Raw genomic sequence first — 24319 nt, 5'->3', positions numbered from 1 at the left:
TAAATCACATCTTTAAGAAAAAAAAAAAAAAAAGAATTAACAGAATCACTTCAGGAATAAAACAGTATAAGACAAAAAGCTATGTCTAATATTATTAATTTTTGTTTTGATGTAAATAATACTGTTATGTACATTTCCCAAATCAGTGTTTCAATGAGATCCTACCAGAAGATGCAAAAAAGAGCACATACTTCAGAAATGTGTGATATCAAATGCTTACCACAGCTTCATTTTGAAAAAGTGAAAGACCAATGATCATGAAGACGAGGCAGTAGGATTTGGAGGCTGAAAGCATTTGATTTATTTAACTTCAAAGAACAAAAGCTTATTCTTCTAAGAAATCAAAACACATTTTCTGTGAGAAAAAAAAGAGAGAGAGAGAGAGAGAGACCATTTTAACTGCACTGCCAAAATAAATCAGGCAGGGAGCAAGTTAGATCTAACTACAAAAAAGAAGATGGGCCAATGAAACAGGGGGGAAAAAATAAGGGGAAGAAGAAATGCCAAACAAAAGATTTTGTTTTCTAAAAAGAGAAGGAAAGAGAGAGAAAGAGAAACCCTAAGACTAGTTTCCAGGATCAATCTCTAATTTGAAAAAAAGAAAAAAAATAAAAGAAAGAAGCCAAACCCATGAGTGGAGATGATTTTGCATGTCACTATTTAGATCAAGTCTACGCTAAATCCAAACATAAAAGCATTTTTTGCTTTTCGAAAAATACATAACTCGCTTTTCGAAAAATACATAACTCTAAGAACTACCATAAACTACATGAAAGATACATAACCCTCTTGTCTTACTTTATTCGCTATAGTCTAGGGCACATCTTCCAATTCAGTCCGAACCAGAGATATGAGGCCCAGACGGAAGAATGTCACGATTTCTCCAGTTGGAAAATGGAGTCCTGTTAAACACCCCAAACACACTCTTTGGTGGGGCGGGGGTAGGGGGAATCTTAAGATGTCTAACAGGAAAAATTTTAATGAATAAGTTTTCTAAACGCCCATGAATATTTCTTTCCCTTCTTTTTCAGAGTCTGTGCTCTGTTAGGGTCATCAGACATGGCCACTCCGCAGGTCTCAAGCCCAGCAGGCTCTGACCACGGGACCTTCTTTCCCAGACCCAGGTGAGCGGTCAAGTCTGTGACTCCAGAAGCCAGGCTGTCTGGGATGGGCTCTGAACTCTCCCCTTCCTCTTGCTTCTCGTCACTCTGAACACCCACGTTGCTTAAACCCCCTGTGCTTATCACCTCCATTTGCAAAATGGGGTATGTACTAGTCCCTACCCACTGCTGTTAAATCACTATGCAGAATGCGACTTTCGAAGCATGCCAAGTATACAGTAAACCCTCAAGACACAGCAGGCATTATAATTCAATTAATCTATGGCCCAGGAGCACTCACGATAGCATTCTCTCCACTTCTGAGTTTGTTTGAAAATTTCCATTAAAAAACGTTCATTTTTAATTTCAAAATTAATTACCATCAAAGGCTCAGAAAACACATCCCCTTCTAAGGTCATTCACGAGCTCGCTGTGGATTTTGGAGGGCACGGCACAATGCAGTTACCCTCTACTGAGAGCCAACTACATGCCACACACGCTGTTGGCACTTGCCTTCCATCAGTGAGCTTAACATCCTTATGTCATATTCAAGGACACTGGGTGGAAGTGGGCGTAACCGGGTAAAGGGCAATTTCGAAGTGGTGAAGCTAGCGGGTGAGACCACATCTTCTAGTCAAACGCAACATTCTTACAAGATCCTAGGGGATGACTGTGTGCTTTGCGGAGAATATCAAATTGTAAATCCGACACAGTCAGGATTTCAGATGATTGAATCCAGTTCTTAGAGTCAGATACGGAAGAATTTGGACCAAGAAACCCAGCTGAGCAATCCTACTTCTTTTAACCTTCTCAAATCTCAAGTGCTTCTCCCTCTGCGCAGTAGAGGCCCAAACCTGGAGGGCCGAGCCTGACAGAGGATCGCCCTGCACGTCCTGCCTGAGGGACAGCACTGTCTTCCTACATGTGGTCTGCTCCAACGTCCGACACAAGGCTGGGCTGCTGACTTGGAGGCAGACTGTCATCACAGCCCATAGCTTTCCCTGCCGCTGAGCAGGCTGGGCCTTCTTCACCATACACCTGGGAAGTCAGGTGCTTCTCTTCTCAGGATCAAGGGCCTCATGACTTTAACCAGATTGCTCCTCTTACTTACCAAAGTCACTCCAGATTCTAATCCGGAATCCCTAACGTAGCATCTACTCTGTTCCATAAAACCTTCTGCGATGATGGAAATGTCCTGGATCTGTGCTGTCCAATATGGCGGGCCCTGGCCAACTCTGGCTACTGAACATGTGAAAAGGGCCTAGAATACCTGCAGAACTAAATTGTTAATGTTAATTAACTTAGACTTAAGGAGCCATGGGTGACTAGTGGCTACCATATTAGACTACAAGCTTCTGGATCACTGGTGGAAATGCCCCCCACTCACGGGTCTAGGGCTACCTCGTCGTGAGCCTCCTTGGATGAAGAAGAGTACAGCTGGTCTGTAGTCAGAGACCTGGGCTCAAATCAGCTCCTCTTTCCAGCTAAGGGACCTTAACATGTAACTTACCCTTTCCCTTCATTTGTGCTCTCATCTGTAGAACTGGGGTAACAGTGTCCATCCCATTGAGAGACGCTGATAAAGGCAACATGCGAGATTTGTACAGTACAATGCCCAGAAGACTAGAATACTGAGTTGACATCAGTTGCTTTTATTATTACCTTCATCCTCCTCTTTCTTTTCCTAAATCTCTCTCAGTTCCCTTCCCAGGGCACCAGTAACTGGTTAAGAAATCAGAGATAGACTTTTCTACTCTGTTTCTCTTCTTTAAGGAAAGCCTCTAGTTGGCTCCTCGATGCAGGGGAAGGAGCCCAATCTTCCCAGACGCAAGACTGCAGGAACTAACACTGGAAGCTTAGAACCCCTTGTCTTGCAGAATTCAGGAGCACAAGTCTTCCAAAACACCCTCAACCCCTCTGAGCCTGGGCGGATCATCAGAGACGCTTCCTTGAAAGCCATTCCTCTCGGAATCCACCGCTCCGGCCACCCCTCACTTGACTCCCCAGCCTAGCTTCAGCCTTGCCTCTTTTGGGCACCTTCGAGACTCAGCCGGTGCCACCTCCCCACACCCCATCCTTTCCCCCTTTTGCAACTGTGACCTCTTCTGCCCTCCTGTTCAGGCTCTGACTGTGCCCCTGGAGCTTTCAGAGCCTAATCCCTCCCAAGGCCTCACCCCCACCCTCTTACACATAATAAGAAACATGAAAGGGGTGAACGTTCCTCAAGCCAGAACAGAAAGAAAAGAGCAAGATGAAAGCTAAGCCAATATCAAATTATCACAAGCCTTTTTTCTTTTGCAAGCACTATCTTCCAGAATGAAAACTGCCCCACCGAGAAGCATTCATTCGCTTTTGCTTCTTAAATCACTTCAAAATATTTGGTTGGAAGAGTAACAGTCCTAGGAGAGCGATTTTAGAACCCGTGACACATCAAAGAAAACTGGTTTCCAACTGAATTAAACGAAAAAGCCTTGGTTTGCATGTTCCAGCCTTTTTCAAATCACAGGTTTCCCAGAAATGACAAGATTATATTTCATTTGGCCTGCATGGTTTTGTAAAGCATATTTCTTAAGCTGCCAACATTTAAAAACCTGTGGCGATTCCACATTTCTGAAGTCTGGATATCCACCTTATTTTGCATAAGATCCACCGATGCTTCAGAGCCTTCTGCCTTGTGGTAACGCTAGCCCAATGGGCAGGCTGGGGTTTCTAGTTTGCCACAATCCCCACCATGCCACCTTGCGTCTTAAGCAAGCCTCTTTCCTCATCACCATGCCGGCCAGGCCCCTGGAGGTACCCAAGTTTGTGACCTCTTTACCAAAAGCCCTGGACAGACGAGGAATCACCTTCAATCCCCCACAGCCCCACCAGCTCTCGCTTCCCTGCCCCGTCATTCCCACACGCCCACCCACCAGGGAGGCTCTGAGCACCTTCTCCCCACCGCGCCCATCCCACTCCCCGTGTCACCCAAACTGTGACTCACCTGCTACTCCATGTCACTTTGGTCTCTCTTCACAGGGGTCACAGGCACCTCCCCATTGATGCTGTCGGTCCCGCTAACGGACATCAAGCTTCTTCGCTCCTTCTGATTTGACTTGTGTTCCACTTTCGTCACTCTAAACCTGAGGGGGTGAAGAGCAGGTGTGGTGGGTTTTGCTTTCCCAGGAAACAAGACTCAAGAGTGAGTCAGAAGTCTAGAGGGTCCCAAACAAATTCAGCCAAAAGGTGGGACATCAATGAAAAATTCCACATTCAATAAGGGGAGGGGGGCATTCCTACCCACAAATGCCCCTGTCCCCTGCCAAACCTTCCAGGTGACTTTCCGTCAACACATCACACACTCTGCTGGATACTTTCTAGAGCATGAAAAATGCATTAAAAAGCATGAGCACTCAAATTTTAAACAGCCTCAGGGTTGTGGTTCCCAACAAGGATATGGATTGACCATCGGTTGTTTTAACCACAGAGGGCGGGCTAAAGGCACAACTAGCTTGTAGTTAGACTGATGCTACCAGAAGGTTCACTTGAGAGCTGCCTTAGTCAAGTGCACCCTCAGACAGTCTTATCTCTGCAGACACACGGCCAGAGGGGCCCCAACTGTGTCCTTTATCAGCATCAGTTGGCAGTAGGGTTTCTCTATGTGTTCGGCTTTTGACTATTTTTTTAAGAAAATGGGGGCTGATTTTCATGAAGGATTTAGGAAAAAGTTCAGGAAGTTAAGGAAGGGATTTTCATGAAGAATTCAAAGAGAAATTAAAGAAATTGACTCAGTTTGACTGAAGTCTTTCATAATAGCTTCTCTCAAGTTCTGGTCTAAAATTCCCTTAAAACGATCTAAAGGATAATACATTCTCCTTCTTCGTCGTCTAAATGAGCTCACCAACCACAAGGAGGAGAGAGCCTCTGAAGAAGTAAAAGAAGGATCAGGGAAGCCAGCTATAAGCAAATGCTCAAGAAAGAGAACTAACTGCATTTGGGCATTGACAAGAGCCACGCTGAATCTCAGCTGAAAATTTCAGCAGATTTTTTTTTTCTAAAGCAAACAAAATACGCTTTGTCTAAACAAGCCCCAGGTTCTCATTACATGCCGCACTCACAAATTCCCATGACTCTGCCTCTTAATAAAACAGTGTGGTCATGAGTTGCAGGCTTCTGCTCTAAGTGGGAAACAGCCCTGCACTCTCCTCCTTGTTGCTTGTGCAATAGAGGCTAACAGTCAGATCAAAATCATAATAATAACAGTAGCCAACAGCAGAGGGCACAGTGAGTGCCAGAAACTGGCCTAAGACCTTCCCGTGAGTCAACTGATTTAATCTTCCCAGTAACCCCGTGAGGTGAGTGTTACGTCCTCCTCGTGTAAGAAAGGGGGAAACTGAGGCACAGAACTATGTGAGCAAGTTCAGAAGCAGTCGTGCCAGCACGCAAACGAGGGAGATGCGATGAGTTCAGACCCCTCACTCCAGAGCATGTCTGTAGAGAAAGAAGAGCCAATCTGCTCCCCGCACCCAGCTCCTGCACACGCACTTGTAACCACAACCCCTGCTGCTTTCCCAAACGCCGCCTTTGCCAGCTGGTTCCTGCCCGGGACTCAGGATGGCTGCAGCGGACCCTGCAGGAGACCCCCCTGCACCAATGTTCTCCACGCCGTCCAATGGATTCACCCCTGGAAGTGCGAGCGCTCTATACCACAGAGAAGCCCCAAGGCCATGGTAGCCGAGGACAGGTGCACAGGACAGAGGTAACATGACCAAAGAGAAATCAGTCGCAGGAATCCATGTAGGCAAGTGAGGTCCAGACAGCAGCCTGGGCACGAAGATGAACTGTGCCCCTTCTAGGCCTCTCCCATCAAACCTCGTAGGAACGGTCTTCCTTGTTCCTTCTCCTTCTGCCGGCAGATGTGGCAGAGCCACAAGAGGGAGAGCACCTGGGCAGCTACTCCAAGAGCCGCCCGCTGGTGTGTCAGTCCGCACAAGCGCAACACAAACTTCTGTGTGAGGTTTGGGCTTTATCGGTTAGAACCCGTGCACCGGCGAGCATCATGGGTCAACCTGACTGGACGAACAGACCCCCAGAGAGCAGGGACCACGTTATTTTTGGGTGTCTCTGTGAGCCGTTTCCAAGACAGCTTCATCAGCTCTTAGTCCAAAGACTGAGAAAAGACTGCCCTGGCCAAGTGCGGTGACTGTCATCAAGTCCCTTAAGACACTGAGCAGACAAGAAGGCCCAGGACAGAAGAATTTGGTTTTCTCTTTATTACCTGCCCTCGAACGCCGGCCTCCTGGTTCTTGGGCCTTCAGAATGGGGCTGATGACACCGGCAGCATTCCTGGGTCTCCAGCTTGCAGACAGCCGTTTGTGGAGACCTCTGGCCTTCATAATCATGCAAGCCAACTTCTATAATAAATCTCCTCGTATACATATCTATATATATGTATTAGCTCTGTTTCCCAGAGAACCCTAATACCGCAAGTTATTAAATTTTTTTTACCTTAATTAATACACTTGACATATGTTCTAGCATAGCCACCTCTCAGGGTTCTTCTGCTGCTGGAAAAATGTAGAACTCAGAGCAGAAGACGTGGAGAAAGACCAGAGCTATAACCGGAACCAGGCTTAGGACATCATACTCTATATTTAACAGGGACACACAAATCCACACAGCCCAGCATGTCACAGAAACAGCCCCTGTCACACAAACCCAGACTCCACAGGGATCTTACCTGCCAACAGAGAGGACCGTGACCTCTCCTTGACGCCTCGCGTGGCCCTGTTTGGACTTGTTGGTGGGTCTTATGAAGTGCCACCGTTTGTGTCTACACCGCTGACACACGTCCCTCTCGACAGCCCCGCCCACCGTGTGCAGATGGTGGCCACAGATGTGCTTCCCCGGGGTGCCTCCTGGTGACAAGGGTCCGGGGCTCACAGGTGGGCTCCCAGGAGTGCTGGGAGTCACTGGGCTAAGGTGGAGAGAAAGGAAAAGGTAGAATTGGTTACTTAAAAAAAAGGACTAGTTGAGGCAAGCTCTCCCCTGCGAGGCAAGGAGCGGCTTTAAATCACAGCCCAGCACCTGCCAGGGTCTCTAAACAAACAGATCCCACGAACATACGTGCCTTGAAGAAGAGAAAACATGTAAATTCCACATGAACGATCAAACAATTTAAACTAGGAGATCAGATCCAGGCTGACTACTGCATCAAAGGAAGAAAGCTTTTAAGTCAAGATCTCAAAAGGGACACTCCAGAGATGTTGATGGTGTTGACAACAGTAACAGAAACAGATAACATTCGTATTCTGAGCATTTCATACATGTTAATTCTGCCATGTTTTCAAAACCGATGAGGTTGATATTACGAATTTCCTCATTTTAAAAATGAAAAGTTAACGTAACTCGCCTAAGGCCACGCAGCTAGTAAGTGATGGATCTGAGATCCAAATCGGGAAAGCCTAATTCTAGAAACCATGATCTTAACCACCATGCCACAGTGCCTCAGAAAACAAGAGAGACTGCATTCTTTGACAGCCTGGAAAAAAATCCAGCCAGACCATCCAAAATATAAAAAGCAGACATATATAGGTCAGATGTTCGCCATCTTCGAAAGGCATACCAACACTCCGGTCCACTAGAAAAGGAGGCTTTAAAACAGGACAGGGCTGGCCTGACCAGGAATCAGCCCTCTGACGTGGTGCAGGTGGGCGGAGAGGTGGAGCGGCATGTCCCCACGGAGCCCGAGCCCTGAGCCCTGAGCCCGGGCCAACAGCCCCAGAGGCACACGCAAGTCTCATGACAGCATGAAGCAGCCTTTCTGCTCCCGGAAACCGGCCCACTTGCACTTTTAAAAAGCAGTGTGCATGGTAGAGGAGACCGTTTCAAACATCAAAGATAGCCAGAAGTTTTCCAGTGTTCTTCAGGGATGCTCTTTAGATTGCTAAAATAAAAACACACAGCAGCAGCTTCCTGATACCAAAAAAATGTGAAATTAACACCACACTGTGGAAAGTCATAAGTTTAACAACATTCATTCGACAAACATTTCTCAAGTCCCTAAAACCCAATGACAGGCACTGTCCATCGCCCCAAAATAACGGAGGCCAACAGGCTCAGAGATGAGATGGTCCAAACGCCAGGGAGGCATCTGTGATCAGGGCTGGAATTGTGAGAGAAATCGCAGCTCGCACATCCCTCTGAACCACACTGCCAGAGCTTCCTAGCCTGACCCACCTGCATTCGGAGGGACCTCGACAAAGGGCACACCTAACACGCCGGTGTGACACACTATAGATTAGCTATGATGTGCCTGGTGTACCACCCGCAGAGTAAACAGGGAAAGGTCCAAACTCCTCGCCCTGTCCCTTGGAACAACTTGCCTTCCTGGCCCGTCTTGCTACTATCCGCCATGTTCTCTGGTGGCCCCAGGCTGAACTCTCTGCTCCACGCTTTTACACGCCGGTGTTTGTGCCCTGGGCTTTCTCCACCTCCAAGCAGTCTCTGCCTATCACGTGTCTGGCTCAGATGGCACTTTGGTGAACCTTCACGGACTTCTCTCTGGCCCCACAGAGCCCCGGGAGCACCTAGTGTTTGCTGTTCCTGAAGCATGGCCATGCCCCCATCATCAGGCCGTGCTCCCCATCATCAGGCCGTGCTCCCCATCATCAGGCCGTGCTCCCCATCATCAGGCCGTGCTCCCCATCATCAGGCCGTGCTCCCCATCATCAGGCCGTGCTCCCCATCATCATAAGGCTTCATGCCCAAGGCTCCTTTTCCCTCCAGCCTAAGCCCTCTGGACTCCAAGATCTGTGAAAGCCCAGCTCTAGCACTGTGCCCAGCACTGAGCAGGCATTCAATAAATGCTCCTTGCTGAAGAAATTTAAAAAAAAAAAACCTCTCCAGAAAAACAGTTCTCTGTAATTCAAGCCTGATTTTCACTTCATCATCACGATTCATGGAGGTCTTTCAATGCCCCAAGCCCCTTGTGTTCCTTATAATAACCCAAGCAACTGAGTACAACGGTTCTCTCCACGTGCAAATGATGGAACTTGAGCCCCGGGTTGTGAGTTAACGGCCCACACAGAGCGGCCAATACATGGCAGAGGGGAGACTCCACCAAGGTTCCCAACTCCAAGTCCAACTCCAAATTCTTTATTGTTTCTCCAACCACAATCCTCAGCCAGGGCTGAATTCACCCCAGGGGACCACTGACAATGCACAGGGACATTCTGGGTCGTCACACAGAGTGGGGAAAGAGGACACCAGCATTTAGTGAGCAGGGCCCAGGAACGCTGATAAACATCCCAAAGTGTACAGGACAGTTGCCCACAGCTAAGAATTATCTGGCCCAAATGTCAACCAGGCCAAAGCTGGGAAACCTGCTCTAGCAGGTAATCATAAAAAAAAAAAAAAGAAAGAAAAGAAAGAAAAATGTGCCACTAGATGGGGGAGGGGGAGAGATGCACTCACCTTTCAGGGTCTCCCAGGCTGTTATCTGCTACCATTGCCTTTAAAACATCAACATTTGCTAAGGGGGGAAAAAAAAAGAAAGCAAAGGATTAAAATGGAATGAATCACATGAGCAATCACAGACTTATCACATCAGAAAAGCTGTTGGAGGGAAAATAAAGAGTAGAAAAGGTGTTGGGGAAAGATCTGAGGTCCTACAGTTCACAGGGCCCTAGGGTCCCGGAGAAAGGAAGTTTTTCCCAAGGGAAGCCCTAGAAATGGCACCATCTGTGGATAACTTTCACCACGCAGGAATTCGGTACGAGCGACAGAGAATCTACAGATAGGAAAGCGGATCTACCATAGGCCGAGCTTCCTACACATCATTCCAACAGACAGAGAAAACTACTCTTCTTCCCCCTCCGAAACGAAAGGGAAATTTACATGGTACTATGCCCCTGTACTCAACCCACTTGGTTAAACGAATAGCGAGACATAGGTCTTAAGAGACCTGTATTCTAAGACCTTGCATGAGCCCGGCTGATTAGCCTTAACGTCTGAATACCCACGTATCATCAAGTCTACCCCACACAGAATCAGGGATGTGAGAAGGTTAATTTTCCAGGTGGGCCATTGGCTTAGCTCATCTGCAGGACCATACAAGACCTTAGCTCTGGCCAGATACCTTACATTTCCAAGAGTTGGTCACACATAGAGGTTACCTAACATGAACTGAATTAAATTAGACTTCCAATGTTAATTTTTTAAAAATCCAATATTTTAGGTGGGGGGTAGGCTGTCAACCAAAGCAAACTGAATCCAAGCTTCTTGGATCCCCACCCCATGCTCCGACCCCACATACACGCATGTTCTTTCTGCCTCTGACAGACTGGTCAGACTCTCAAGGATGAAAGACTGAGTGAGGGTTCCAGCTCCTCTTGGATAGTTAATTGGCAAAGCCAAGTGATATTACTGACTCCTAACCTTTTCATTGATTTTTTTTTAAGTGCTGTTCTCATGAGGAACCACAAATTCTCCAGAGACGGAAGAATAAAAAATCACTATTTGCCATGGGAGCCAACAGCAACATTTCACATTTAATGGCTCAAATGACATCCTTGGAGGAGGAAAATTAACCCTAGTTTCAACGCTACTGCTTTCAGGTATTAACAGTTACAGGTTGACAGAGTGTTTCTCAACTTTTTAAAAATTAAATTTAAGGGTTTTTAAAATGATTTTATTTATTTATTATTTATTTATTTATTAGAGAGCGAGCGAGCACAAGATGGGGGAGGGGCAGCGAGAGAGGGAGAAGCAGACTCCCTGCTGAGCAGGGAGCCCGAGGCGGGAATGACCTGAGCTGAAGCCAGATGCTTAACTGACTGAGCCACCCAGGTGCCCCCCAATTTAAGTTTTTTAATTTAAATAATTATTGCCCCGCCCAGGAGCCTTTTGCAACATCTTTTTTCTAATCACCCTCTTAAGAAATTATAATATCGCAGATAGAGATCTGTTTGTGTACTATAGGCATAGGAAATAATAAGAGTTTCTTTGTCCCCATGATCCATTTCCCCCCCTTCACAACCCTTGCAAGGGCATAGGTTTCTTAAAAAGAAATATTAATATAGCATACCATCTTTTCTAAAAGAAATAGTCTCTTGGCCCTTCAAGACTCCCTGTGACGATGTCCAGGCACATTCTCTAACCCAAGTTCTGACCTAAATAAGACTCCTGTGATTACTGAAAAAGTTTTGAAATGAATTGGCAGAATCTTCTCCCATACAGCAAAGGCATGCTACCCTCTACAAGACAAACGGAACTACGATCTAGTCATGTCTGTCTTTTTCCCTTTTAATTAATAATAAGGATTCAGAAAATTAATTTTTGTGTAGACAAAAGGTTTAGGGAAGACACAATAATGTGCCAGCTGACACTTATTCTCTACCATCATTTACTAAACTTCAAGACTACAGACATTAAAAAGGGAAAACAAAAAAAGGTGTGAAAATAAAGACAGTGCCAATAGCACTCATAAGAATGGGCTGTTTAAAAACGAAAGTTAAAGAGTTGCCAGAGAAAACTAATCACCTATAAAACGATGACCTCCCTTAGAAAGATGGGATCAGAAAATGATCAAGGAAGATTATTAAAATATATTAAAATCATTCTTAAAACTGTTTTTTTAAATAGACTCGTGTTGTTTCTTCTATATTCCTGAACCTCACCCTACCTCTTAGAAAAATTTAAAAATGGCCCTTGTTTGCTATGAGTGAATTCTTGAAGTGTAGGCTCAAGTTTCTATGCAAACATCACTCATACCCTCCCTGTCCAAGGAGGTTCGGTATGTGGAGTCATGTGGTTTCCTGGGTTAAGAAAACTTAACCCCACCATTTGGACTTAGACACATGCTTTAATTTGGTTGTAAAATTACTATGAAAGTACAGTCATCTAATGAAGTTCTATTGAATATTATCTCCTCCCTGATTATCACTCACAATTACAATCAACAAGTGTTTCCCGGCACTTGTCAACATTTTGTCCATTGGACTTCCCATCCTGGGTTTCCAGAGAATGGGAGCAGTCAGTTATAGGGCAAGGAAAACCTGTCGAGAACAGGAGAAATTTTCTAGAGGGTAATAATTTCATAAAATGCTTCCTCTCTTCTGTCCTGAATTTCTGCCTGATCCTAGGTATAAAGCAGCAGTCAAATCAGGCAAGAAGAATGCCCTGTTTTTCTCTCCCACCACTCTTCTCTTCAAACATACCCTTGAGAGGTAGTTGGGTGGTACAATCCGTTAAGCATCTGACTTTTAATTTCAGTGCAGGTCATGATCTTCGGGTCCGAGGATGGAGCCCCAACTTGGGCTTCCCACTCAGCAGGGAATCTGTTTGTCTCCCTCACTCTCTGCCCTTCCCCATGCTTGCATACTCTCTTTCTCTCTCTCAAATACATTTAAAAATGAAATGATTAAAAAAAAAAAAAAAGATTCCTTTGCAATCAAGGCAAATCTCCCAGTCAAGAACTACAGCCACCCCCAAAATCAGAGTGCTGCTGTGTGCCAGCCACTGGCCGAAAGCTTTTTACAGACCTCATCATGTTTGACTCTCCTGACCTCTCTAAGAGTAGACAGAGTCATCATGCCCATTTTACAGATGTAGAGACTGAGGCCCTAAAGAGCATAACTAATCAGCCAGCCAGCATGAGAGACCTGGACACAAGCCCTGGTCCGTCTGTCTCTCAGGTGGATGAATTCGACTCTGATGTTCTCCCTCTTACTCCTTCAATGTCCAAGTCTCTACCCAAATGGCTAATAGTTCAATGCTCCAAGAACGTCAGCATGACCATGATAGCAAGCTTAGGAGACCTCCTCGGTAATGATCATTTGTAACAGAACCCTTGCCATAAAATAAATTGAGCCCCAAGGTAAGAATTTCACAAAAGAATCCCTCTGCCTGGTGTGACTAACCAGGGGCACTTAGACAGTAACCACAATAGTCTTCATTGTCATCGAAGGACACCGTTTAGGGCCTGGCAGAGAGGCTGGGCTATGGACTTGCAGGTAATTTCCAACCACAGAACTCAAGAAAACCCCAATGACCACCCACACAGTTTTCAATTCAATCTACTTAAAAAGATAAATTAAGGGTAGCACTGTCGCTAATCCGAGCCTTGAGATTAGCAAGAAAATAATCAGTATGCGGGTCAGCTGAAAAATTTATCCCTCAAGAGATTTATATAAACTAACCCGATTTGCAATATTTGAGACATGATATATTTAAGCCATAAACAATGTCACCATGAGTACGGGTGAAATATTACCCCATCAGCCAAATTAAAAATGCAAAACAGAAGACTATTCATAAATCACGATTGCAGTTGTTTTTAAATATGTAAATATAGGCAAAGAAAACCTAAATAAACATAGCAAATGGTAATGGCTGGGTTGTATTTCATTTTATTCTTTTTTTTTTTTTTTTTCAGTTTTTAAAAGAAAAGTTATGCTAGGGTGTGTTTACAATTTTAAAAAAAATGGAAAATTAACACCAACAAGGAGATCTAAATAGATACTAAGTTCGGAGACTGTTAATGACACAGACAAAGGATTTAAAAAGGCATTTGTTCTGTAGAGGCTTGAAGCCTCAAAGCAAACTAGAAAGCTAGGTTATAAACTGGGAAGAGACCCAAGTATGGGTCTAATTCCCCAGCTGTGGTTTCGGCACCAGCCACGTCTGGAGAAGGGTTCCAGTGAGGTCAGATGTCTCCCGGGGGCCAAGGAGAACCAAGGGCCACAGAGAGGATTGGAGCCACTCCCCCAAGCTCGCAGGTGGCTGGACAAATCACAGGTAGACTAGTGAAAGCATGAACGGGGGAGGGGGAGAGAGAACTGAGGAGCAGAGGAGGGAGAAGGAAGACTGTGCCTTCGGTGTTACTCCATCGGACCTACCAATCGAGGCAGAGGAAACAAAGAGGCCACTTCCTGAGAACGGACTGCATTAAAATAGAAAAGGGCAGGGGCACCTGGGTGGCACCGTTGGGTAAGTGGCTGCCCTTGGCTCAGGTCATGATCCCAGGTCCCTGGGATGGAGCCCTCATCTGGCTCCTTATGCAGTGGGGAGCCTGCTTCTCCCTCTGCCTGCCATCCCCTCTGCCCGTGCTCTCTCTCCCTCTCTGGCAAGTAAATTTTTAAAAATCTTTTTTTTTTAGTGTTCCAAGATTCACTGTTTATGCACCAGTGCCTCATGCAATACGTGCCCTCCACAATACCCACCACCAATCTTAAAAAATAAAAAGAGAAGGACAGAGGTGCCTGGATGGCTCAGTTGGTTAAGCATCTGACTCCTGATCTCAGCTCAGGTCTTGATCTCAGGGTTAGGAATTCAGGCCCTCCATGGAGCTCCACAATGGGCATGGAGCCTACTTTAAAAAAATAATAATAATAAATAAATAAAATAAAATAGGAAAAGACAGACCTATTCGCCCATGTGTGTGGGAGGTGTGGAAATTCTATACTAGGATGTAATTGGGTCATACTAGTATGTATGGGACTAGTATGTAATATGGGACAGCATACTAGTCCCAGATGGTCAAACGCTTCTCTGCCTCCCTGAAGAGCAGGGGTCTGCTGCAGGCGCCTCCCTGCCATACTCCGGCGGTACAAGCTCTGGGCCTCTGTTTCCTCATCTGCAAAATGGGACGCTCAAAGGACCTACCTACCTCCAGAAGGTGGTTCTGAGAATTAGTGAGTTAATGCTTAAGGAGTTTTATCGACTATCCCAGCGGTAGGCGTTATCACTTTAAAAGTTAGAAGTTTCCCATCCCTCCTTCCTGATAAAAGGAAAGAGGAAGTGACAGTAAGTGGCTAAGCACGGCCTTTGGAGTCAGATGCACAAGTTCAAATCTCAGCTCTGCCCCTGCCAGCGTGTGGTGCTGGCAAGTCAGTTAAGCACGGTGGGTCTCTCGGTTTCTCAAAGGCAAAATGGGAAGGAAGTATCTGAACCATGAGGTGGTTAGTGCCTAGAAAGCCCTGAGAACAGGCCTGGCACACAGCAAACAGTGCACACTGGGAAGCTGTACGTCAGAACTCCAACCCCGGGGCGCCTGGGTGTCTCAGTCGGTTAAGCGTCTGCCTTTGGCTCAGGTCATGATCTCAGGGTCCTGGGATCGAACCCTGCATTGAGCTCTTAGCTCAGCAGGGAGTCTGCTTCTCCCTCTGCCCCCTTCCCCCAACTCATGCACTCTCTCTCGCTAATAAATAAATAAAATCCTAGAAGAAAAAAGAAGAACTTGAACCCCTGCAAAGTTTTCAAGGTTTACTTATTTCTGTTGCAACGGTCAGTAGCCCACCTCAGCCCCACACTCACTAACTTGCAGCTGCTCCAGCTCTTAGAGGTTCTGGGCCTTGAGGCTATTGGGGATGCAGGCAAGGAGCCCCACACACTCCAGTAGCTACTGAGGGCCTCGCCCTGTGCCCCTCTGTAATGGTATCCTCCTCAGCTAACAGCCAGTATTTATCTGATCAGGATTCAGTTCATCCTCCCTTTCAGAAGACAAGAGTTCAGAGTACATTCCAGAGGGAAAAATGCTTCTGTTCATAAAGTTATACCTTTTAAAAGTCTGAACACTTCAGAAAAGGTCAGGGAACAGGCAAATCTATTATACTAAGCCCTTGAATGGAGGATGTCACAATAGTGCAATGAGGTAACATTACTTATTACCTTCCTTTTACAGAGGAGGAAATGGAGACCCCATTTTACCCATGAGGTAAAATGACTTTCCCCAAATCAAGGTGAGGCCAGGATTAGAAGGTGAACCTCCTGGGCTGGCTTTCTGCAAACACCCACACCCACTGACTCTTCGAAAACACACTAGGTGACATTCTTATGGTGGAATAATCTGGAAGCTGACGTATTTCATGAGCTTAGGTGAAAAGAACTGCCGATGACCAGAAAGATCAACCGGGGAGTTCACACAAATTCTGACTCTTCAAGGCAGGTTTTTAATAAAACACAAATACGGAATTGTTCTGGAACAGTAAAACATCCATACCTTCATTTTTCATGATATAGTGGACAATCTGCCCAACGGTGTCACTGTTTTCATTCACACTGTCATTCAACTCTGAAAGAGAAGGGAGAGAGGAAAGCGGATTACGATCGGTCACCTCTGTCGAGGCGAGGAGTCCTCACTCAACAGTCTCTAGAATGCTCAGCCGTGGCCTAAGGGTGGAGGTTTTCTTCCTTCAGCCCCAAACCGCCTGACGCTCGGCCCAGAGTGACTCCTCCGGCACACAGACATAACAAGCACCAGAATGATCTATCAACCTCTTCTCCGGTCCAAACACCCACTCACTTCCATGCATGTGTATCAGTCCTTACTACTCTAGTTCTCAGTCATCATTTCCTTAAACCCTTAAGGGACATGGGAAGAAAACAGTTAATCAAAAGAAAAAATTCTCCTTGGATTTTCTTTCAATGGCAGACATACTATATAAATGTAGAGCACAAATTTCCTTCTCACACTGGGTCATGATTCATCCATGTTAAGAAGACTCTCTTGAGTCTCTTGTATTGAAATACACTTCCAAATGACCTACATTTTGGCTGTGGTTGTTTGCCCACAAACTCCATTTACCTTAGGAAACTGTATTAGGTGATTTTCGAAGGAAAATCAAACCTTCACCCTGAAACCTTGTAATTTCAGGGAGGAAGGAAAAGGGAGGGATCCTAGTTCACGGAGAACGAATCAAGGCGTGCAACATCCTGCTCGTGTCCCTGGAAAAGTGTCTTCTCCATCCTCAGTTGGCTTCCTCCTCCACGAAAATGAGCATTTGGCTCAACAGTGCAAATACTGACTGCTAAGCCGGCCTGGGGGGGTGGGAGGGGAGCTTGCTTTCTGTTGACAAACACTCTGCTTTGGTTTGCTCATAAGCTACCCATGACTCATCCACCAACCGGGCTCTCTCTCTGCCTCAAAGGTCAGTGGGGGTGGGAAAAACCAACAGGCCAGCAGGCTGGCAAGGGAGGAAGCAGCTCTCCCCACCCCACCCCACCCGCTGGCTCTCTTGAAAGGTGACGGACTCCAAATGTCCCCTTCTGCACACACTGCCTTCTGAGGAGCTGAAAGGGATAAGGAAGGTGAGCTACTACTCCCCCGAAGTCCAAGTCAGGAAACATCCCTAAAGCATGGTTGAAAAGAACATCAAAGGAAGAAAACAGGATTTTATTTCTTGGATTTTTCCAAACCCTACCCAACAACTCCATGTTAAGAGGAAAAGATAAGACACCCTCAAATTAATACTAAGATACCATTTCTTACCATACTTTAACTGCACTGTTGACACAACTGTTTACTTAATAATTATAAATTCCAATCACACAGGTTTCAGAGAGAACTCCCCCAGCAAAAGTAATACCACAAAACCGATGAGAGCTATTTAAATTCGCTATCGTTCTTATCAGAAGCTCTCCCGGTAATAACAGTAAAGATTCATAGTTACTGAGTGGCCACGTGTGCCAAACATCAAATGCATCTTCTCTCTAAATTCCACAATAATCCTACAAGATGGACATTACAGTCCTCATTTAATTTAAATTAAATTAAAATTTTAATTAAATTGGCATTCAACTACCTAAGATTAAATTCCAGTTAAACTACACATAGCAGAAGTTCAAAGCATATGGAACTTGCCCAAAGCCACAAGGAATGTGCTGGTAGGTGGTTCATAAGTGAAGGCCAGGTTTCAAGCCCCACGTGTGGTTAGTATGAAATCCATACAGACATACCACCCTACCACCTACTATGAAGACAGATCATTTTGGGGACACCTGGCTGGCTCAGTCAGTAGAGCATGTGACTCTTGATCTCCGGGCTGTGAGTTCGAGCCCCACATTGGGTGTAGCCATATGTAAAAATAAAATCTTTAAAAAGAAAAAAAAAGAAGAAAGAAAGGAAATCCCCCCCATCGACATCACCATAAAAAGGACGCAGCTATTTACCTATCTTTTCAACCTTTTCCTCCTCCACCTCTTGCTCGGCTTCTGTGGTGCAACGATAGCCCTTCTTCTTAAGCAGGTGGCAGATGAGGACGCCGAACAGACCCATGATGAAGAACACGGGGACGAGCGCATAGGCGATATACTCTGGGTGTCCGCTGCCCGTGTTGTTGGTGGGCGCTGGGGTTGTCTGTGCTCTGGAGTGCAACGTGCGGCTGCCCCCATTGTCTACAGAGAGGAACACACACGGTGGCATCAGATGTCTGCTACGCGACAAGGACAACCTGAGGACCCCAGGGAACATTCACATGGAATCAGAGTTGGCTCCCAAACCACAGGCCACGCAGAGACTGGAGGGTCAGGCAGTATGGAACATCGGCTGAGGGCTAGGTGTGGCTACAAGTCCGAGTTCCCATCCTGTCCCTGCTGGTCACAAACTACGTCCCACTCTGCGTCGTTTCTTTGAAACCTCTCAAGCCAGCCTCTATTTCCTCACCTGCAGCAGGAGCCACACAGTGTTTTAAGTATGTCTGGGAGCAGTGACAAGCACAAAAGAAACACAGAGTCGTTTGGTAGCATTATAGCAGAGTGCTGAGTGGTTAAGAGCATGGACCCAGGAGCCTTGGGTTCAAGTCCTGACCTCCCCACCCCCACCCACCTAGCAGCTGTGCAATAACTTAGCACCTCCATGACTCAGTTTCTTGTGAAATGCACACACTCATTAGAACCTACCCACCCTTCCAGGGTATCATAAAGATGAGATAAATACATGTAAAATAGTCACAACCATTTTTACAACATAATGAACACTCAACTATGCAGCAGGAACATTCTAGGCACTGGTGACATATCACAGAGTAAGACAGACAAAAGTGCTTGTCCTCGTGGAGCTTACGTTTTAGAAGGACTTAGTAAACAGACAGATCTAGAATATGGAAAAGAGAGGAAAATCTGGGATGATATCAAGATTTTGGCCCAGGGGACAAACATAAAAATGGAAGGCTGTGCATTTTTTTGTTCGTGCACTTACCCAAATAAAAATTCATCGTCCGCCCACCATGTGAAAAGCACAAGGCTGGGAACCAGACAGAGTGATAAACAGCCCAACCTGGCCAAAAGCATCTTAGAACATGTAGGGAAGCATCGGAAACAGTCCCCACACAAAACGCACAGGCAGATCATCGCCGATTGAGAGAAACGCTGTCCAAGGCAATACGTGGGGCAACGGGAGAAAAAAGAACAGTGAGGACCTATTTTATGACTTCAAAAATCGGGCAGCTAGGAAGGGGACATCTTTTGAAGAAAAGGAGCAATTTGCTTGTGGACATGTCAAAGCATCCCAGGGGCTTATTACCAGATCCACGCCTGCCGGGGTACCACACACAGGCTCCCGAGAGTCCCTGCCCACGGGGACCCACATCCCCTCTAGGAAGGAGAGTGAGCAGCAGAGAGCCAGGTGCAGGCATTAGGAGACAGAGTCAACGAAGACGACAGAGGACGAGCCAGGTAGGCAGAAAAGGAGCGAAGCACCAGCTCACAAAACGAGAAGAGAATTATCAGCTGAAGGAGGAAGCCAGGTAGGAGGAGGAGTAAAGAAACATGTGAGATTTCCTTGAAATGAAGTGTCCTTCCTTGGAATACTCAGATTCGAAAGTGATGAAATGAAGTTCTTTCTCTTCATCAGAGATTAATAGTGGTGAAGAAACCCAGAAACTGGAGAACTAGATACATTTAATTATAAGCTCTCTCAGAGTATTTTCATAAAAAAGGATCTGTGCGGCAGTGATTGTAAGGGGACAAATAGCAGGTGTGAAATAACCGCATTTCATCACTGCGGCCAATAGTATCAAACAGAAGCCCAATTTGCAAACCAGAGGCCACACAGCAAACAGCTATCGATCTTTCCCGTGGAAATCCCCATGACCTTTGAACAGGAAAGGAAACTGCTGGTTTCTTAGGTCTGTACAAGGCTGCATTCATTATTTTATCAGACAATCTCTAAAACTGGGGATAACGTATATTTTCTTCTGATTTGTCTTCCAGGAATCAATATATTAAATGAATGAACAAATAAATGGAAGTACACACACACACACACACACACACACACACACTCCCTAAGCATATGCAAATATATCACCTAACTTAGGATTTACGGCCAGTCATTTAGTAAAAACCAGAAATAATACTTTAACTCCTTTTACAATTCTAAGTCTCATTTACTAACTCTGTTTTAATTCTGCATATTCCATGCAACAGGGATCGGTGAAGCAAACAACCTCTAAGACTGAGAGTTTCACTCAGAATCAGTCTGTTTCAATCTGGAGGTGATAACTAATTCTCTTTGGGGGGCACCAGGAACAGGGAGGAAAGCAGAGGGGCTTGGAATTGGAGCCAACATCCCCTCCTGAATCAGGTGGTTGAGAATGTGTCTTCATTAATGTGACATGTGGCAAACCCTTGCAAATACTACATATTTAGAGTTTGTGATTTACAAACAGGTATCAGTCACTTAATCTCATAATTACTGTACCATGGAAAAGCTGATGAAGATATGACTCTCAATTAGGGAAACATGAATCACAGAGAGATGCCATATAGAACTGAGGTTACAAGGTTAGATGTCCTGGCATGAATAACAACTTGGCCACCTACTAGACACGTCAACTTGGGCAAGTTATTGAATGGTTCTGTCCTCCGTTTCCTCGTTATGAAATAAAATCAACATGATTGTACCTTTCTATGATGATTTTAAAACTTGGCCCCAAATTCTTTTATCCAGCTCCAATGGAAGTCTGTATCTCCTTCCCTTGAACACAACCTCTGTCTTCTGCCGGACCAATAGAATAGGTTGGAGTGATGCTCTGTCAGTTTCCAAGCCCCACGCCCTAAGAAACTGACGGCTTCCACTTCCTGTCTCTTGGGGCAGTTGTTTTTGGAATGGGATCACCATGCTGTGAGGCAGCCCAAGCTTCCCCAAGGAAAGAAACAAGTAACAGTCATCAGCTCAATAACTATGTAAATGAGCCATCCTAGAAGCAGGCGTACTCCCAGCTAATGCTGCCTGGAGCAAACATTAGCTGTTTCCAAGGAACCCTGACCAAGTTGGGAGATTCCTAAGCAAAATGAGTGACTATTGCTGTTTCAAGCCACTAACCTTTGAGGTCATTTGCTATACACCAGTAGTAACTAGAAGATAACCTCATGGAGTCATTGTGAGGATTAAGTATATTAATACATAAAGCACTTAGAAGAATGTTTAGGAAGAGACAAGCAATGTAAAAGTGTTTAGTCACCATCATGCTAGAACTGGACTATCCAGTAGGGTAGCCACCAGCCACAAGGAGCTATTCACATTTAAGTCAACTAAAATGAGATGAAATTAAGAACTTAGTTTCCCAGTTGCATTAATCACATTTGAAGCATTCAGTAGTCACATGCAGCTAACTGCTACCATACTGGACAAGTAAGAAAAAGAACATTTTCATCAATCCCAAAAGTTCTAGTGGAGAGCCCTGATATAGACTACAAAGAACCACTGTACGACCGTTGACTGGAGAATCTATCATGACCTACCATAGCAATTCAATAAAAATAACTTTGAAATCACAAAGGAACTATTCACAAATAATGCCTTAAAACATTTGTCAACCCAGGTAAATTTCGTTTTTCTTTAATTTACACTAACAACTTGCTTAGAGACACTGGCCATCTCTCTCCTTCACCTCCAGCTGCATCATATCTGAATTATAAGCAAATTATTTGAGTCCAAATTCATAGCAAAGTTGTTGCTGCATTAATTATGAGTCAAAAAAAATGGCAAAAACCTGAATGTCTGACAATGGGATAGTAAGAAAATATCTAAGTCAATCACTGTCTATCCATTTGACAGAATAATATTCATCATTTAAGATTATTTAGCAAGATTTTGTGAAGACATGAGAAAACACTCAAGACACAATGTTGAATTTAAAAAGCTTAATTTAAGGTGCCCGGGTGGCTCAGTCAGTTAAGCATCCAGCCCTTGGTTTCAGCTCACGTCATGATTTCAGAGTCCTGAAATCAAGTCCCACATTGGGCTCCATGCTCAGCACAGTCTGCTCAGGATTCTTTCCCTCTTCCTCTCTCTACTCCTTCCCCCATTCTCTCTCTCTAAAAATGAATAAATAGGGGCACGTAGGTGGTTCAGTGTGTTAAGCATCTGCCTTCAGCTCAAGTCATGATCCCAGGGTCCTGGGATTAAACCCCTGCACCAGGCTTCCTGCTCAGTGGGGAGCCTGCTTCTCCCTCTCTCTCTGTTGCTCCCCCTACTTATGCACTCATTCTCTCTCTCTCTCTGTCAAATAAATAGTCTTTAAAATAAAATAAATAAAATGAAATGTTTTAAAAAAAAGAAAGGAAGAGAAAAGCTTGATTAAACATCTTACATACTGTATGGTCCAACTACTTTAAAAAAATGCATGAAGGCATAAAATGTACAAAGCAATGACCAAAATACTACGTGATTCCAGGTAACCAAATAAGAAGATAATTTTAAATTTTATTTTTATACTTAACTGTTATTTTCCAAAATTCATGTGTTTTGTACCAAGGTGGTAGAAAGATATAAAGCAGAGATTGTCAGCCATTTGGGAATCACAGACCCCTTTGGAATCCTATGTTGCTATGAAGGTTCCTATTCCAAAATTTTGCCTCCAAGTTCTACAGGCTCTGAACCCCAAGTTTATATAAGGGCAAGTGACTTGATAAGGATGATGCTCAAGTTTCTGCTTAACTAATATGGTGGAAATGCCATTCATAGAGATGGGAAGTAACTCAAAAAAAAAAGAAGTTTGCTTGGTGTTGAATTTTACCTGCCTCTCAATTCATACACTGAAGTACCCCAAGTACCTCAGAATGTGACCTTATTAAAAGACAAGGTCTTTACAAAGGTAATCAAATGAAAATGAGGTCATCTGAGTGGACTGAAATCCCACTGGAGTGGACCTCTGTCCTTATAAAAGAGGAAATTTGGAGGCAGACAGGAGCAAAGGGAAAACACCATGGGAAGATAAAGTCAGATATGGGATGATGTTTCCAAAGGCCAAAGAATGCCAAAGACTGCCAGCAAGCAACCAGCAACTAGGAGAGAGGCATGAAATCGATTCTTCACAGCCCTCAGAAGGAAGCAACCCTGCCGATCTTGATCTTGGAATCCTAGCCTCCAGACTGTGAGATAAACTTCTCTTGTTTAAGCCACCCAGTTTGTGGTACTTTGTCAAGCCCTAGCAACCTAATATACTTGGCATGGAAAGGACAACATCACGAGTTCAGTTTTGAACACGTGGAGATAGAGGTAAGTGATGAGGTTAAGGGTGGGGGGTTACAAAGAGAAAAACAGATGGAAATATCCATTGAGTGACTGGATCTACTCCATGAAGAAGCTGAGAAAGAGAAGTGAGGGCTCTCCTCTAGAACACAGAGGCCAGGGTTTCCAGACGGAATGAACAGATATCTAGGTCACATGCTGCAAGAGAGCAATTAAAATAGGAAGGAAATGGAAAATGGCACAGCCACTATGTAAAACAATATGGCGGTTCCTCACAAAGTTAAAAATAGAACTACCCTATGACCCAGCAGCCCCATTTAGCCTATTTATTCAAAAGGACGGAAATCAGGATCTTAAAGCCATATCTGCCTCCCATGTTCACCGTAGTATTTTTTACAACAGCCAAGATATGGAAACAACCTAAATGTTCACTGGTGGCTGAATAGATAAAATACGGTCTGTACATACAATTGAATCCCATTCAACCTTAAAAAAGGAAACCCTGCCATAGGCAACAATATAAATGAACCCGGAAGACATTACAGTATGTGAGAAAAGCCAGTCACGGAAGGACAAATACTGCATGATTCCACTTTATGAGCCATCTAAAATAGTCAAACTTATAGAAACACAGTCAAATGGTGGTTGCCAGGAGTGAGGGGAAGGGAAAATCGGTGGCTGCCATTCAGTGGCGGAATGTTTCCAACATGCTTTATGACATGGCGCCCACTGTTAACAAGACGGTATCCTGCACTTAAAAATTTGCTTAGAGGGTTGATCTCATGTTAAATGTTCTTAACACAATTTAAAAAAAGAAACAAGAAACAAACAACCTAAGAAGACTTTAGAAAAAGAATCGAGAAGTACTCAGACAAATCAGGCAACAAGGAAGAACTCATGGGAAACCATCATTAGTTTCTAATTTAGGAAGCCACTGGAATTTTCTTTTAACTCTCTCCTTGTTGTACTTTACTCCCTGTTTTTC

The 24319-nt window shown here is 44.8% G+C and overlaps 1 protein-coding gene across 3 annotated transcripts in view; it reads right to left on the bottom strand.

The window, feature by feature from the left end:
- Positions 1-24319, bottom strand: part of RELL1 (RELT like 1) — a 61512-nt gene that overhangs the window by 12139 nt on the left and 25054 nt on the right. For 2 of the 3 annotated variants that reach the window (XM_082728924.1, XM_082728925.1), the window contains 5 exons: positions 18030-18254; positions 16081-16152; positions 9555-9612; positions 6820-7056; positions 4084-4222 (listed from right to left, as the gene is read on the bottom strand). In XM_082728924.1, coding sequence (XP_082585050.1) covers positions 4087-4222; positions 6820-7056; positions 9555-9612; positions 16081-16152; positions 18030-18254 — 728 coding nt within the window. In that variant the 3' untranslated portion in view covers positions 4084-4086. Of the gene's footprint in view, positions 1-4083; positions 4223-6819; positions 7057-9554; positions 9613-16080; positions 16153-18029; positions 18311-24319 lie in introns of all 3 variants that reach the window. The other variant, XM_082728923.1, reaches the window with a different exon arrangement.

The sequence above is a fragment of the Mustela nivalis genome (assembly GCF_964662115.1).
Source record: "Mustela nivalis genome assembly, chromosome: 4".
Classification (NCBI taxonomy): Eukaryota; Metazoa; Chordata; class Mammalia; order Carnivora; family Mustelidae; genus Mustela; species Mustela nivalis.
This window is presented reverse-complemented; position numbering and strand designations above follow the sequence as displayed.